Consider the following 14,792-nt stretch of genomic DNA (forward strand, 5'->3'; position numbering starts at 1 on the left):
CTTGAAGACAGTCAGAATTAGAAAAGTATGTGGTAGTTTGTGGTATTGTCTACTGAAAGCATTATGGCTGTAGGTAGACTGTACAAGACCATGGAGGCTTCAAGGTCGAAGTCCTAGAAACCAGATTTCTAGGGCAGGCCCACCATCTCTAGATGATCTTACTTGGATCATGGTTCTTACTTTGTTGGCCCTTTGCCATGTTGAGTGCCTAATCCAGAATATGCTTGGTACCTCCCACCACATAGCTTATAAAGTTATGCCCAGAACATATTGTTTGGGGTCAAGGACAAGTTTTCATATTTATTTTGACCTTGGGACAAGTAGGCCCACCTCCCTGCAGCACAACCCCTTTGGCTGCAAGTTTACAGTACCACATTATGGATCAGGGAAAATATTGTGTGCACTAAGGTAATATCTGTGCCTGCATATTACTGCTGTTCAAACTTGTGTTTATGGTCCATAAATGCAAAGCCTCTATTAAGTTGAGTGCTCTAGGGAAATGTTGCAAGCTTGTACTGCAGTAGATAGTAGTTCCAGTTTAAAAAATGAGTTCACACGTTTCCAAAGTCTAAAAATATAAGACTATGTATAAGGCCCTCTGGTAAGATGCAAATATTTGATGAAGCTTGAAAGCAAGGCTGAGGATTCTTTGTGTTCAAAATAAAAACACATTCACAAAAAAAAAAAAAACAACTATAAAAAAAGCATTTTGCTAAAATACTGCAAAATTTTAGGTACAATTTCTTTGATGCATCATTTAATAAAACGGATTGATGCATGCTAGTATTTCCCAAACAAATTCATAAAAGAAAAACCTGTGAAACCAGTTTCAACAAGATTATGGGAAACATTAAAATAAACAAACATTGGCAAGGATGACAAGTTTTCATGATTTGTTTGTCCTCGGGACAAGTAGGCCCAACCCCTTGCAGCACAAACTCTTTTGCTGCCAGTTTGCAGAATTACATCATAGAGCAGGGGAGGGGATTGCCTGCAATTGAGATAATTGATGTCCAGTTAATGCTGTTTGAACTTGTATGTATTGTTCATTAATGCAATGTCTTTATAATTAGGGTGAGCCCTCCAAATAAATGTAAGCTTGGACTGCACTGTTGACTGGTTCCAGATTTAAAATAAAGTGTATACACATTTGCAAAGTTTAACAATATAAAACTATGTATAATGCTCCCAGAATGCTCTCTGATTAGATGCAAATACTTATAGAAGCTTGAAAGCAAGATTTGTGATTGCTTTCAAAATAAAATGTTCACAACAAAAAATTTATCTAGGAAAAAATGTTTTGCAAAATTACTGTGAAATAGTAGGTACCATTTCTTTGATGCTTCATTTACTAAAATGTGTTGATACATTCTAATATTTCCCAAAAATGTTCGTAATTGAACATCATTGTAACCAGTTTAACAAGAATACAGGAAACATGAAAACAAACATTGGCAAAGCCAATAGCTCCAACACTGGCGGTCCATCTTTTGGTTTCTTTGCATTAGTGCAGATTTACGTTTTTCATGAACTCATAAGAATTTACACAAGTATACCAGGAAATTGTACTCCTGCAAAATATCAGAACTGTATTTTAGCACAAGCAAATATACATGTGCAGATTTGCTCATGCAAAAATCTTTTGAGCGTTTACAAGTTCCCTTTCCCACCAACCACTTTTTTTTCCCTAACCCTGGAAAAAGTTTTACTTCTGCTCTCGTCAGGGGTAAATTTCCAACCTTTCTCACTATTAGAGATGAGCTGGCAAAAACCCTTAAAACATGCACGTTAGTCGGTTTGTAGACTCAAAAGGGCATTCAAACCCTGTAACTATTGCTTACTGCTACCTCCAGCTCCCATAAGTAGATCTGTGGAACAGTGACAAAAAAAATCAGGAGTGCTAGTATTCAAGCCCTACTATGGTATTAGCCCGGACATAATCAGAGCTCTTATATAACGAGAGTGCTGTCATAATTTGTTGCAGCACGACATAGCACCAAGGGACAAGCAGATTTTTTTAAAAACATTTTTTTTACAGGATAAGTAGATTTATGAAGCAACTTGTCACATGGACAAGTAGATATTTTATTAAATTCCACAACCCTGCTATGACCCTGATGCAAGGAGCTGTGTCATGTGATAACAGGTTTACATTGCTGTACGTTTCAAGGTGGCCTCCACCAAGTACGTACAACTTACCCTATGTGTAATAGGGAAACTTCCGCTAATTTCAGTGCACAAGCGGTGTCCTCCTATAATCATCTACCTTGATGTTTGCACCTAGGAGCCCACTGCAAGCTGGCAGGAAAAACAGGGATGTGGGGTGGATTTACAAGTAGTGGGCACTATTAAACCTGGCAATTATGAGATGAAAATGGCCACACCAACAGATTACATTTTAGTAGCTCAAAGCTGCCAAGATTTAACTGGTTGTAAAACGTCCAGTGGTTACCAGAACATGCGGATTCTGGTGCCATGAGCACCTAATTCCTAATATGTGCCAGCCCAGTCTTACGTGTGAGGCTAGCCCACTTCACGGGCTTATTAACTCCTGGATCCCAGGATCTGGCTAAACGACATTTGTTTAGCAACATTATATACGAAACTCCGTGGCAGAAATCATCTCGTGTAAGATGCTATTTAGCACATGCACCTATACTGTAATATGATTTTTCTTGGAGGTGCATGATGGATTCTGCAGGTGTGGTGTCTCGAGATACCTGGTTCATGGCAGACTGTTCAGGTTCCAGTGTAGGGCTCAAGCTATGACTGAATAATCTGCATTTGCAGGTATTGGGAGAGGGAGTTTGGCAAGGTACTTCCAACACGTGTGCCTTTCTCTCCTGTTCATAATATCCAACAGTGCTGACATTCAGGAAGCTCAGCATGTGACCTCAGATGTTTTGTGGTCAGTTGCACTGTCATCACTCTTGCATGCCATGCATCTTCCCACATCCCAGCAGACAAGCCTTTAACACATGATATCATGCTATGACACCTTGGGTTTAACCCACTGATATAATGAAGAGAGGAACCTGTAACAGAAAAGTAACACGCGTGCAAGCAGCTTATTGAAGACAATACATTCATTAAAAAAAAAAAGAAAATAAGAAAGGTCGTTGTTTATTTTCTCTGAATATTTAGTATAAAAAAATCCCCCCACCCCGAAAAGACGATGGACTGAGTTGTGCATCCTTCATAGCACACGACGAAATGTGCAGTTATAAATAAATATTATAACAACGCACTGTGGCCTCTTCACACTAGATTCACATTAAAATGAGACCCATAGAACACATATATACAAAGTCTTAAAATTTGATATTAACCACATGACGGCGCATCTATTTACAGCTTCTGTACAATCGAGTGGCCCAAACCCTGTAACAAGAGAAACACAGGTTAGTAATTTTCAAGGCCATCCAAGTGCATAAATGTGCAACCCTTCCCGCGCGGCCTCCAATGCTGCAGATTTACCCTAGGAGCCATTTAATAGCTGGTTCTGGCCGTTTAAAAGCTCGTTTTGGATTTCTTCGTACACTTGATTATACAGGTCATCTCTGGTCTTCAAACCGTCAAGCCAAACTGAAATAAAGTGAAAATTACACTTCATGTTAGTGTACCTTGATGCCCACTGACCAAATGAAGTAAACAAAGGTTCAAGGTTTATTGTTTGGACAGTCTTTAAAACATACATACAAATAAAATCAAATAATTTACACCCCACACCACCCCCTTCCACACTTACAGGTTATAATTTAAGTACCCCATTTTCGATACATAAAATAGTTCTCCCCAGCAACCCAGCCATAAAAATCTAACATTCTTAACCAATCCTCTTACCCCCCTAGTCCAAACATATATATTTTTTTTTATGTTGCCAAAGCGTGTACAACATATAAAAATGACAAATTCAACAAAAGTGCAACTGCCTCATTATGTTGATTTGCATCATATCTTATGAACAAAGGCTTAACATTAAACAACGAATCCTATTAAAATAAGGACAATCGATCACCAGATCAACATTCAAACTATGATTTGGCCCACATGTTCAGTTATTCTCTGCATCTTAAAAGCCTGCACATTTTTCAGCCTTTACATAAGGCAAGTTGAAGGCCAATAGAAATGTTAATAGGGCTGAGCATAGCTGGGCATCAGGCAATGCTGCTAAGTACGGAAATGCCTCCCGGATTTCCCATGATTCTCCCATGTACTTGGCAGAGGGCCCGATCCCTACATACTCCATGTCAGCCAAGCTCGACTCTTCTATGGGCCATTTTAAGTTCAGCTTTCGAAAGATGGGAGGTCTTCGTTATCTTAAATTCCTCCATTTTCAGGGGCCCCGTAATTGCTGCCAACCCTTTTCTGACCTGCACCACCCACCTTAACTCACTCCTTCCTATCCCCTCAGCACTTGAGGTCGTTATCTTCTGCCCCTCCGAGGGACAAAGCTTGTCCCAAAAATCGCAGGGCTGCTTTATAAGCTAAATATTTCCACGCCTGCAAATCCCCTTCCAGTCTAATTGCACTCTTTGGGAGAGCTAACAGTGGTTTCAAACGCTTCTTCTCACAAGTCTCCCAACTTTCCTCTGTGCTTAAGGGCAATACCTCTGCCACATAAAGACACCGAGTAGGGACCATTGCATTATAAGCTGTCAGGAATGAGGCCAACAGGGGGCCCCATAGGTATTCTTGAAACAGACTTGCCCCCCCCCCCCCACTCCCATCGTTGCTTCTACTCGCATTTCTAACAGTTCTTTATGGAGGGCCCAGCTCAGTTGTCTTCTATACAAGAGATACTTGTAGGATGATATCACCTCCACCCTGCTATTACCTAACAACCATTTATGATTTGCCCCCCCCCCCCCACCAAGGGAATTATTTTAGTTTTTTTTCCCAAATTCACCTTTAATTTGCTGGCCTCACAATAATTATTAAATCTATTCAGATTTCTCTGTAAGCCTATTTGGGTCAAATCCAAAATTGGCAACTCGTCTGCATAGAGATGGCATGACACATGTCTACCCCCTACTTTAGGTGAGCAGAACTGAAGTAAACAAAGTTTAAGCAGTGAGGAACTAAAGATGGACACACAATGTATTACTTTGCAGTGACGTACTTCTTGAAACTGCAGTATAGCCACAGTTGTTAATCTCAAGCCCACCCCAAAGAAATATTGACAGCATGGACATTTAAATCTATTGTTCAAGTGGTCAGAGACCCTTTAATGTAAAAATTTGTTTCTGAGAGGATACGTTTGGGTGGGAGGTCGTGGCCAGATATAGCACATACACAGCCAAACAGGGCAACCACGTGCCCTTTGGGTTCTGATGTCATTTAACTAATCTCAATATGGCAAAACACCAAAAACACAAACATTTTCACAACATGGCTACTGCATTCCTAACAGACAAACCGAACTTAGGGCCAGATGTACCACAGGATTTTACCCATTCTGTGTCTATGGGAAAATGCTTTAGTACATATGGCCCTTAATTCCAATGACTGCGCCGCTAACAAGGGTCAAACATAGTCAGGAGGAAAAACGCCTCATGCCATACAATCAGCACCTACAAAACTTTGTTCCCAGTTTGCCCAATGGGAATCCCAAGCAGGCTAAAATGTATCATAACTCGCCTGCGGGGTTTAAGAGGGTGTGCCTCAGTGGACACGTTACCATACAGCCAAGCCGCGAGAGAACATTACTTGCTTTTAGGTGCACAAGTGCTCGGAGACCAAACTTACCAACATCCACATCATTGTGCTCCATTTGTTGTCTGTGCTTCAGGTACATGGGCCAAACATGGCCGTCAAACAGCCCAGGTGGATCAGGGACAGTGTAGCTCCTCGTACTGTTGAAAAATCAAGTCATGGATTGAAAATTCAATCAAGTTTTTGGTTCTAAAATATGTTGTTTTGCTAAATGTTTAGCAGGCTAGTAGACAATCCCTACCGGCGCATTTAGCCACGAGGAACACTAATTTAAAAGTGATCCGGGTATTTAATTTGGCCTATAAACAGGAGTGCTTAGATCTGAGGGTGCACACGTTAATCCACTGCTGTTTTTGACACTAGAGTTGGTTGATTCCAAGGGAAGCGCTTTGATATGGGATACAAGACATAGCAGGGGCTTAAAAAAAGGATAGAACCGAGCACAAAAAGGTGCACATGGATTAACCATAACCAGATACAACTATTTAGAATTTAGGGTGGTTGGCTGGAGCCTTGAGATACTCACCTCCTTCGCCTCTTGCACTCATCGTATGGAATGGCTAGATAATACTTCCGAGTACAGAGATCAATGAATGGCCTAGGGGGGAGACAACACAATTAGCCATAGTAATTTCATGTTTATGGTGTAACCCAATAAAAACACCACACTGCCAAACTGTACACAAAGCTATTGACAAAGATGGAGGAGGTTACAAAGTCGGTGTCATTTTTGGTGCTCTGCTACCAAAGAGCAGCCAAGTATAAACAGACACCTGTCCCACTGAAATAGTAGAATGCAGCAGTTCTAGAAAGAGATAGGAACTAAATGTAATTCAACACTAGTCATTGGGAGCCACTGTTCTTTTAACAGCAGGGAAATTAATATTGAAACAAAAGAAGGGAATTGTAAAGAGGGGAAAAAAAAAAAACAGTGGCATCAAGTTACTTGTAGTTGTAGAGCAGGAAGCCTTCAACAATTAAGACATGGACATCTTCAGACCCCACCAGCCCAGAGCCTGGCGAGACATGCACACCATGAGACCGAGCAAACTTGGTGGGATTCTCAGCCCACGCCTTCACCGTGTTCACCATGGCCTCCGTGTCTATGGAGGTTATCACTGTCAAGGGAAGAGAGGAATGGACACAGTTACTTAGAGGGCACACCAGCAAGCAGAGAATATAAATAATAAAGAGATAAAGAAGTCTGAAGTGAGACTATCAATTTATAGCAGAGTATAGAGTTAAAATTAGTGTAGCATTAAGAAGAATAAAAATTAAACAAAAAGAGTACTTATGATATACATTACTGCTTCCTACAGGGAGCACCGTGCTTACCATCCCACTGTTTAAAGCCGTCTTCCCCGACTTCTATCTGATCTTGTGGCTGAAATATAGTGAGCAATAAAACATTGCTGCAAACGCAGGGTCATCTGTAGATCTGATCACTACCTGACCATGATCTACGACAGTATTGTTCACTTAACAGAACCCACACCACATTTCCACTCTTTGCAATACACATTTATACCGCAAGCTCATGAGCTGGGGTTATCACCCAAGAAGCTGGCTGTATAAAACTTTATACAAAGCTGCATGTCAGTTTAAGAGCAGACACCAGACTTTATAGGAAATGTTATAGTCGCACCACTTATCTGGGGCAGGGTTAAGTGACAGTTGTCGTTAACATGACCAGAAGAGAAGATATTTCAAGAATATTTAGAGTTGCCAAAAAAATAGATTGGTCTCGAGTAATTTTTACAAGAGACATTATTGGGAATGCTTTCATGGAAAAAGAAAATGACATCAGTCTCACTCACCAGGGCTAATTTTAGTAGCGATACTTTTTCTGGGCTTAATTTACCCTTTGGGCAACAAGGTAATCTCCAACTCCAGAAATGTAAGAATTTAGCCAGCTCAGCTTTTTACTTCTGAGTAATCAGTCAACCTTGTATGTGGCAAGACGATGTGAACATTGGCTCAACAGCCTCTCCTCAAGCCACAACCAGTATGTTGGCCAATGTTACAGGTAGCAAAACAAATGAAATATCTGGGAACACAGCCACCAAGACCATGTCCTGAGCTGGCTATTAGCCACAGCTTTTACTCACTGAGGGAAAAAGCGTGGGCAACAGAAAAATACCACTTGCCCGGAGTCACAAACACACAGCAAGTCTTGTACATGTGACTTATAGCGCTACCAATAAGAGACTTTGACCCAGCTTGGGTCGCCCAATGGGGAACAGGAGAGTGTAGGCTTGTGCAGGTACAGATATAATCACAGCTCAGGGAGATGTTGCTCACACATGGGATACGCATGTGCCAGGAAGCATCTTCATGCTTCACACATTCTGCACCACGGCTCCTGGCAAGATGTGCGAAATCAGTTAACGAACTAAGGTTCCAACTTTGCCCGCCAACCAAAGCCACAACCTGCCAAAAGCAAGTCCAAAAATTGAAAAATATTTCACCTGTGGCGACGGACAGGACAGCAGGTCCAGAGCTTATTAAGTGATCTAAATAGGGAATGGGACCGTGCACAGTATTTTTAATCTAGAGGGTAAAAGTGGCTTTTACATATTACACCTGCCCAGGGATCTAACCTGTCAATACAGACAATGGTGTAGTGGGAAGCTATTTTAACCTTTTAGATTGGTTCTCAATAATTTCCGGAATTTCACTGTTATTGATTTTTAATTGCATATTTATCTGCTATTTGCAGAGTTTTTACGGTTTTTATTGACCAAACAATAAAGTCTACTACTACTTGCCCAGAGTCAAAGCTAGAGGATGCCCGGCAGACACATTTATCATAACGTTTAGTTTTGTTCCTTCCCATAAGCTCAAATCATGTAAACATAGCTCATTAAGTTTGTTTTATTTTATTATAAATGGTGAATATTCAACGTAACCCATGGGAAGACACTTAAGGAGTTTGCATCCACATGGACACCTCCTAAGACCCCTTGTGACTGCACACTAGGATATCTAAGAAAGGGAGCCTGGCAGATACCCTTGTGGGGAGCCATCTGCTATCACGTTCAGGGTGTGCCTGGCGTCTGCACCAAAGCACTTTAAAAGAGCAATTAACCTTGGTGAGGTAATTTAATGGAGTAAAGGTGGACAACAAAATCCTGCCAAAGCACAACTCGAAACTGGTCATGCTAACAGGTTCTCTAGCTCTAGAAACGACACTGAAAAGCTGTAAAAAGAAAAATGTATTGTAGAAAGGAATACTACTTCGACAGCTTCTATATCTAATTTGACTGCCAATAATACAAAAAAAAAAAAACAGCACAAACATCAGCATCTCAGTTTCTTGTTGGATACCTCAATCTACAAGGAGATTCTTCCCCGTGACAGGCAACCGCCTCCTAACCCCAACTTTTGAGGCAATTTATTCGCTAAGAAAGCGTTTTAATTTATTTTATTAGAGGGCTAAGGAAGACATCATATTGTCAACAAGTAAAACAAGCCTAAACCCTGCCCCAAAGCCAACCATTTAATATAAGCACATTCTATTGCCAAAGAAAAATATTTAGTGGTGCAGTGCTGCCAAGTGTCACCATACAACGAAGAGCACAACTTTACAAGGCATTTTGGCTGGGGGTTTGCTGTGCTTTGGTAATTCATTTACCAAAAACATGCCTAAATGCCAAGTTGAGGTGACACAAGAAAGGCCCACTTGGCAGCAGTGCTCAGTATACATTGTTCATTACAAGGTAAAGTTATCCATTGGTGGAAAAAAAGAAATGAATCAATTACACTTCTACTTTAACTATAGAACCAACCTTTAAAGAGCAGTAGTTACCAGTTTGAGAATTTAATCTTACCTTGTAGAAGTCATCCTGATGCACAACACAACAGTTTGGCAAGTTTTTAACAAGCCTGTTGGTCAGAGTGGTCTTCCCACCATTGGTCACACTAGCAGAAAAGGGAATAAAATAAATGTAATCAGAAAGATCTCAGTGCCTCTGACAAAGTATCTTACTGTAAGACATGTCACCTTATAGATTACATAAGGGTTTATATTTCAAGTGCAGGCCTCCCAAGTGCTTGTTCACATTGCATTCAAATAGAATGATGCTAACAGATGTGCTTAAGTATATTCTGTGCTATGGATCACTATTAAAATATACATGTATTCATTTGTAAAGCATTACGGGGGAGAGAACAAACCAAATTAGGCAGTATGCAAGTGACATCACAATCCATGACTTTACAGGAAATGACATAGTAAGTAGTGACATCAGATCTTAAGACCTCACACATGTTTAGCAGGTCTATCATAAGTACATTTCATCACATTATGAATATACATGCAAACACTTTCGATTTACACAGAAGACTCATGCGTTTGTAAGCTATGCATAAAACAAACAATGTTGCCTTTTGTCAGCATATAGCTTTCTTTAGCCAAAGACAGAATAAACCATCTCCCCTCAGGCATAATGGTCCATATGAAGCACACTTCCATGTAGATGAAATTGCTTTGGCTGCCTGCGCATGTAACGCCTACCTGACGCAAGGTACTGTAACATAGGGCACTGTGCTGCCTTGCGTTTCTTTGTTTAAATAAAATCGACGCAACCAAGATTTGTGCAACATTATAAATCCCAATATATTTTGTATCAGGGTTAAGTCTGAAAAATGACAACCCTGATGCAAAATCTGCCACTCAATTTACACATTTGTTTTTTCTAAATCTTTTAAAATTGGACACAAAAAATGGCACAAAGGAGAAACAAGTAAATCTGTTCTGATTAATTGGTTGCACAGTCTGAATCTGAAAATATCTTATGGGGGTGAGGCACCCGCTGTAGCGATCTTTGGGTTCCCAGTAAATCTGAGGGAATATCAATAATGGTAAAATAACTCTGGTGGTTAAAGCATTTGCTGAAAAGATCTGTTTAGTGTCCATTATGACAAAGTAGCATAGTGTGTCTCCTGTAGAGCACATCAAGTAACACGCAGATGACAGATTTTTATTGCAACACTTCTAATATAGCACAGAGATCTATGTAGGATGATATGCGACTCCTACACTTTATAACCATCACTCTCTTATGTAACATGTCCTCAACACAGATGTACAAACATGACTTGTTGTGAATGTAAAGAGTATAAGTGTTGCAAAGCGCTGTAGGAAGCAAAAAATAGTTGAATTTAAGTTATTTAGTTTCCCCTCCACTGTATTTACATCTAGGTGATGCGTCAGATAGCTTCATTCCAAGGATACTCCAACAAAGTGAGGCCTAATGGCCCTAAATCCAGCCTTTGTTATTGGCTCAGCTGGGGTCTGAAATTGGAAAGACCCCCTTAGGCTATTTGAAATTTACACGGGCCAAACGTCTTGGCACCCTGTCAAAAGAGAGGGTAGAATGTGTCTATCCGCTTGTATCTCCGACTTGAACCCTGGGTGTTGGCTTATATCACTCTTATGTAACATGTCCTGAACACAGATGTACAAACAAGATTTGTTGTGAATGTAATGAGTATAAGTGTTGTAAAGCGCTGTAGGAAGCAAAAAAATAACAGAATTAAAATTGTTATTTTATTTCCACGCCACTGTATTTACATCCAGGTGATGCTTCAGATAGCGTCATGCCAATTATACTCCAACAAAGGGAGTGCCTAATGGCTCCTAAACCCGGCCTTTGCTATTGGCTCAGCTGAAGTCTAAAATTGGAAAGACCCCTTACGCCAGTGGTCTCCAAACTTCTTAATGCCACGCCCCCCCCCCACTTGAAAAATAAAAATCATTGGGCCCCCATCAGAATTTCTCACAATAATTTTATAAAGATAGCTCTGTTTAAATATGTCTAGACTTATATAAACATTGCAGTTAAGTAATGTTACCTTATTAAAAATGCAATAACATGCTTCTGCTTAAAACAAGGGCCTATTATCTGTATAATGCTGCTTTTGGGCAGTCTTGCCTCCCCTCCCCCGATCACTTGAGGTCCCCCTAGGGGCTATTTGAAAACTACACTCTGGCCAAACTTCTTGGCACCCTGTCAAAACAGTGGGTGGAAGGTGTCAATCCGCTTGTACCCCCGACTTGAACCCTGAGTGCAGGCCTTTTTATATAAACTTAAAGACCCTTGGAAGAGGGATTTCTTTTTAATGTTCACCAGAAAACAAAATGTCCATACGAGAGCATCATAATATGACTATTCGTGCCCGGGGTTCAGCTCAGGAGAATTCTAATTTGGGCAAGACATCTAGAAATCACCCTCGGATATAATAATACCGAATAAGTTACAAAACCAAGCACTACAATTAACGTCTGACCCTGTACTCGTACTTCAGTGAATATGAAAAAAATAACGTTTGATAGTAATTAAATTTCGTCTGAACGAACAGCACATGGGCAATCTTTCGCTATCAACTTTCCTAAAAATTGATGGCTTGAAACAGGCCGAGGCTCCTCTGAATCGTGAGAAAAATATAAGAGAAAAAAAAATCAAATCGTGATATGAAATTGCAACTTAATAGTTGCTATTAATGACCGCAGTTCGAGATTTCGGACTTAAAAACAATCTAAGGTTGTTGGGTCGGAGGGAAGCAAGGACTGAACCCCGCTCTTTTGAATTTCCCGCTTCCCGCGCGAGCCGTCACTGCGGCGCGCGCACGAGCCTCTGTATTGACAGCGCGAGGTCCCGCGGCTCAACAGTTGGCGGGCGCGCGCCCCCACTCGCGCTTTAAATAGCGGAAGCTACGCGCACGCCGGCCGGTTGAGGGGAGTGCGCGCCAAAAAAAAATAAACGTTAACGGCAGAGGACGCAGCGGAGCGGTCTGCCAGGTAGGGCCACGTGAAGAGATGGTCGACTGTCGGTCACTGTTAGGTGACCGGCTCGGTGAGGTCACTGCCGCGGACAAGTTCATGGCTAGAGATAGCGAGCTTGCAACGTCGGACAAATAAGCTGGCTTTCCTCAGCTTTGCCTACGCTGGCGCAACCGAATAGTGCGGCAGCGCTGTGAACACGGTTTTGATAACGAAATGTCACCAGTCCTTGGATTCATGTGCTCAAGAAACATTATACTCCCCCCGCGGGAATTTCATGAGCCACCGCTATCAAAAACCACTTTATTGAACCAAGTGTCAATACCTCGAGAAGCAAGGTGTTAATTATAAATTCCAACCAAGAACCAGCGGATCCCGTCATTTTTTTTGTTTTATCGTCCCGATGTAGCGTTGCCCCTGCCTTCTAAAAACCCTCTGGCTCCTTCTGTGCAGATTAGAAAATGGATGGCGACAGGGTTGGCCAACCACGTGGCGGGATAGTTGTTTGAGTTTAAAAAATACTGTGCAGGCGACATTTCAAACTTGATTAGCAAAAAAAAAAAAAAGTGTGTGCAAAATATTACGGAACCCCCCCTTAAGTTTTCTTTCCGCAGCCTTATCTGGCCTGTTGCCTGAAAGTTTGTCTCGTTTCCATTCATTGGGATAAGGAGCATCTAAAAACGTTCAAGTCTTGTTCCACTAACTAGTTCCCCTACGCCCACACTCTAGGAGTTATTTTATAAAAACACTAATCGGAGCGGGATCCCGACTATAGTACTTTTACGTGGTATTAAAACGTGTGTGTGTGTGTGTGTGTATATATATATATATACACACACACACACACACACACACACACACAGCAGCAGCACTCACCCTCCGATCCCTATGATGTACTTCATCGCAGCGCTCGGTTCTGGTCTCTCGGCTCTTGCGGAGAAGTTTCTTCACCAGCTCCTTACTATTTCATTCAAAAAAAAGGGCGCCGGACGTATCCTTTATACTCCCTGCGCTCCTGGCCCAGCCCACCGCCTGATGTGCACAAAGGCTGCGTGTACGTGCGGTCTGTGTCCACCCGGCGACACCCCCTGGACGTCAAACTGCAGGGACATGCGCGTTCCGCCTGCACCTGTTCTACCGCCAAGGGAAGCTATTAATACAACTGCTGCTGGTTTCTTTGCCTAAATTAGCAGTAGAGATAAGAAGGTGCAATGCCCCCCCCCTTTTTGCATCGCGTGGGGAAGCTACCAGAAGACCATCCTTGCTTACAGAATTGCCCATCTTGTCGTACTTCAGGAAATGCTTGGATTCTGTACGTTAGCAGTTGCTTGTGATTGCACGGGAAGTTTGAGTATTCTGATAGCGACTCGCATGACTTGTAATTAGTTTGGCTATTTTAACATTTCCTCCATTAACGTTTATGTTTTTGTGGTTTGGGAAGAGGTCACATATATACTCCACGAATTTAAAAATACATTTACTTCTTTTCTTCTTACACGTCCTCTTGTGCTTACACGTAAGGACCGTACCTTCTGGAAATGGAAAACCAAAAATGAACAAGCATTTACATTGCATCGGGTCTCGCGTTTGCTCATGTTAGAGCTGATCGCGTTGTAAACTCCTACCCCGACTTTTCACCTATCGGGCAAAAGTGCATTTATTTACATAACACGAAAAAGTGAAATCAAGTATGTAAAGCGCTTGACTTCTGCCAAGCGAGATCGGGCTCGTAAATTAGAGAAAAAAAAGTCCTCGAGCCCGATGGAAAACAGCGAGCCTCGCATGTTTTCTGTACTTGGTCACTGTGCTGGAGGAGGGCTAGCCACCGGAAAAGGCATGACATATGCGTGCCTTCGACTAATGAAAACAAGCAGATTTTATTAGGGAAGCCCACCAACCAATAAAAAACACTGACGTGAAGTTGACAGGGCTCCGAGCCCTTTTCTAAATACAAAAGAGTCTCGCTGCGAAACGCATGCGCGAGCACATGCAATGCAGGCTCGACCCTAAAAAAAGAGAACGCATCATTTTGAGAGAGTGATACAGACGGTGGTGTTGTGTGCCTGCGACAGGGCACTACACTGGACTTTAAGGTCAAAAGAACGAGGCCTGGATTATTATAGAGCAATATTGTAGCATATTGAATCAAACAGATAGGTTTTTGTGCAAATTACTTTTTGAGCCCACATATTTGAAAGTGCTTTTATATGCGATAATGAAAGAAAAATAAGTTTGGTGAAATAAAATATTTGCCCAAGATCACTCAATTCAAGAGGGGAAGCTGCAATTTATC

General features: G+C 41.5%; 1 protein-coding gene across 1 annotated transcript; it reads right to left on the bottom strand.

Moving 5' to 3' along the window:
* Window positions 1-3,107: 3,107 nt before the first annotated feature.
* On the bottom strand, window positions 3,108-13,528 carry NMRK2 (nicotinamide riboside kinase 2). Its single transcript, XM_069216269.1, has 8 exons — window positions 13,376-13,528; window positions 9,546-9,636; window positions 7,051-7,099; window positions 6,662-6,833; window positions 6,242-6,313; window positions 5,749-5,855; window positions 3,478-3,585; window positions 3,108-3,381 (listed from the first exon to the last, which is right to left on the bottom strand). Exons 1-7 carry the CDS (start codon window positions 13,399-13,401, stop codon window positions 3,479-3,481), a joined length of 624 nt encoding a protein of 207 aa, XP_069072370.1. The 5' UTR covers window positions 13,402-13,528; the 3' UTR covers window positions 3,108-3,381; window position 3,478.
* Window positions 13,529-14,792: the final 1,264 nt, after the last annotated feature.

The sequence above is a fragment of the Pleurodeles waltl genome, chromosome 12 (genome assembly GCF_031143425.1).
Source record: "Pleurodeles waltl isolate 20211129_DDA chromosome 12, aPleWal1.hap1.20221129, whole genome shotgun sequence".
In the NCBI taxonomy this organism is placed as follows: domain Eukaryota; kingdom Metazoa; phylum Chordata; class Amphibia; order Caudata; family Salamandridae; genus Pleurodeles; species Pleurodeles waltl.

Excerpts from the sequence above, each read along its gene's own strand:
- NMRK2 (XM_069216269.1), bottom strand. The coding sequence starts at position 13,401 with ATGAAGTACATCATAGGGATCGGAGG. Across the intron at positions 6,834-7,050 it reads CGGCTTTAAACAGTGGGATG|TGATAACCTCCATAGACACG; the intron begins GTAAGCACGGTG and ends TTCCCTTGACAG. Across the intron at positions 3,586-5,748 it reads GCACAATGATGTGGATGTTG|TTTGGCTTGACGGTTTGAAG; the intron begins GTAAGTTTGGTC and ends ACTTTATTTCAG.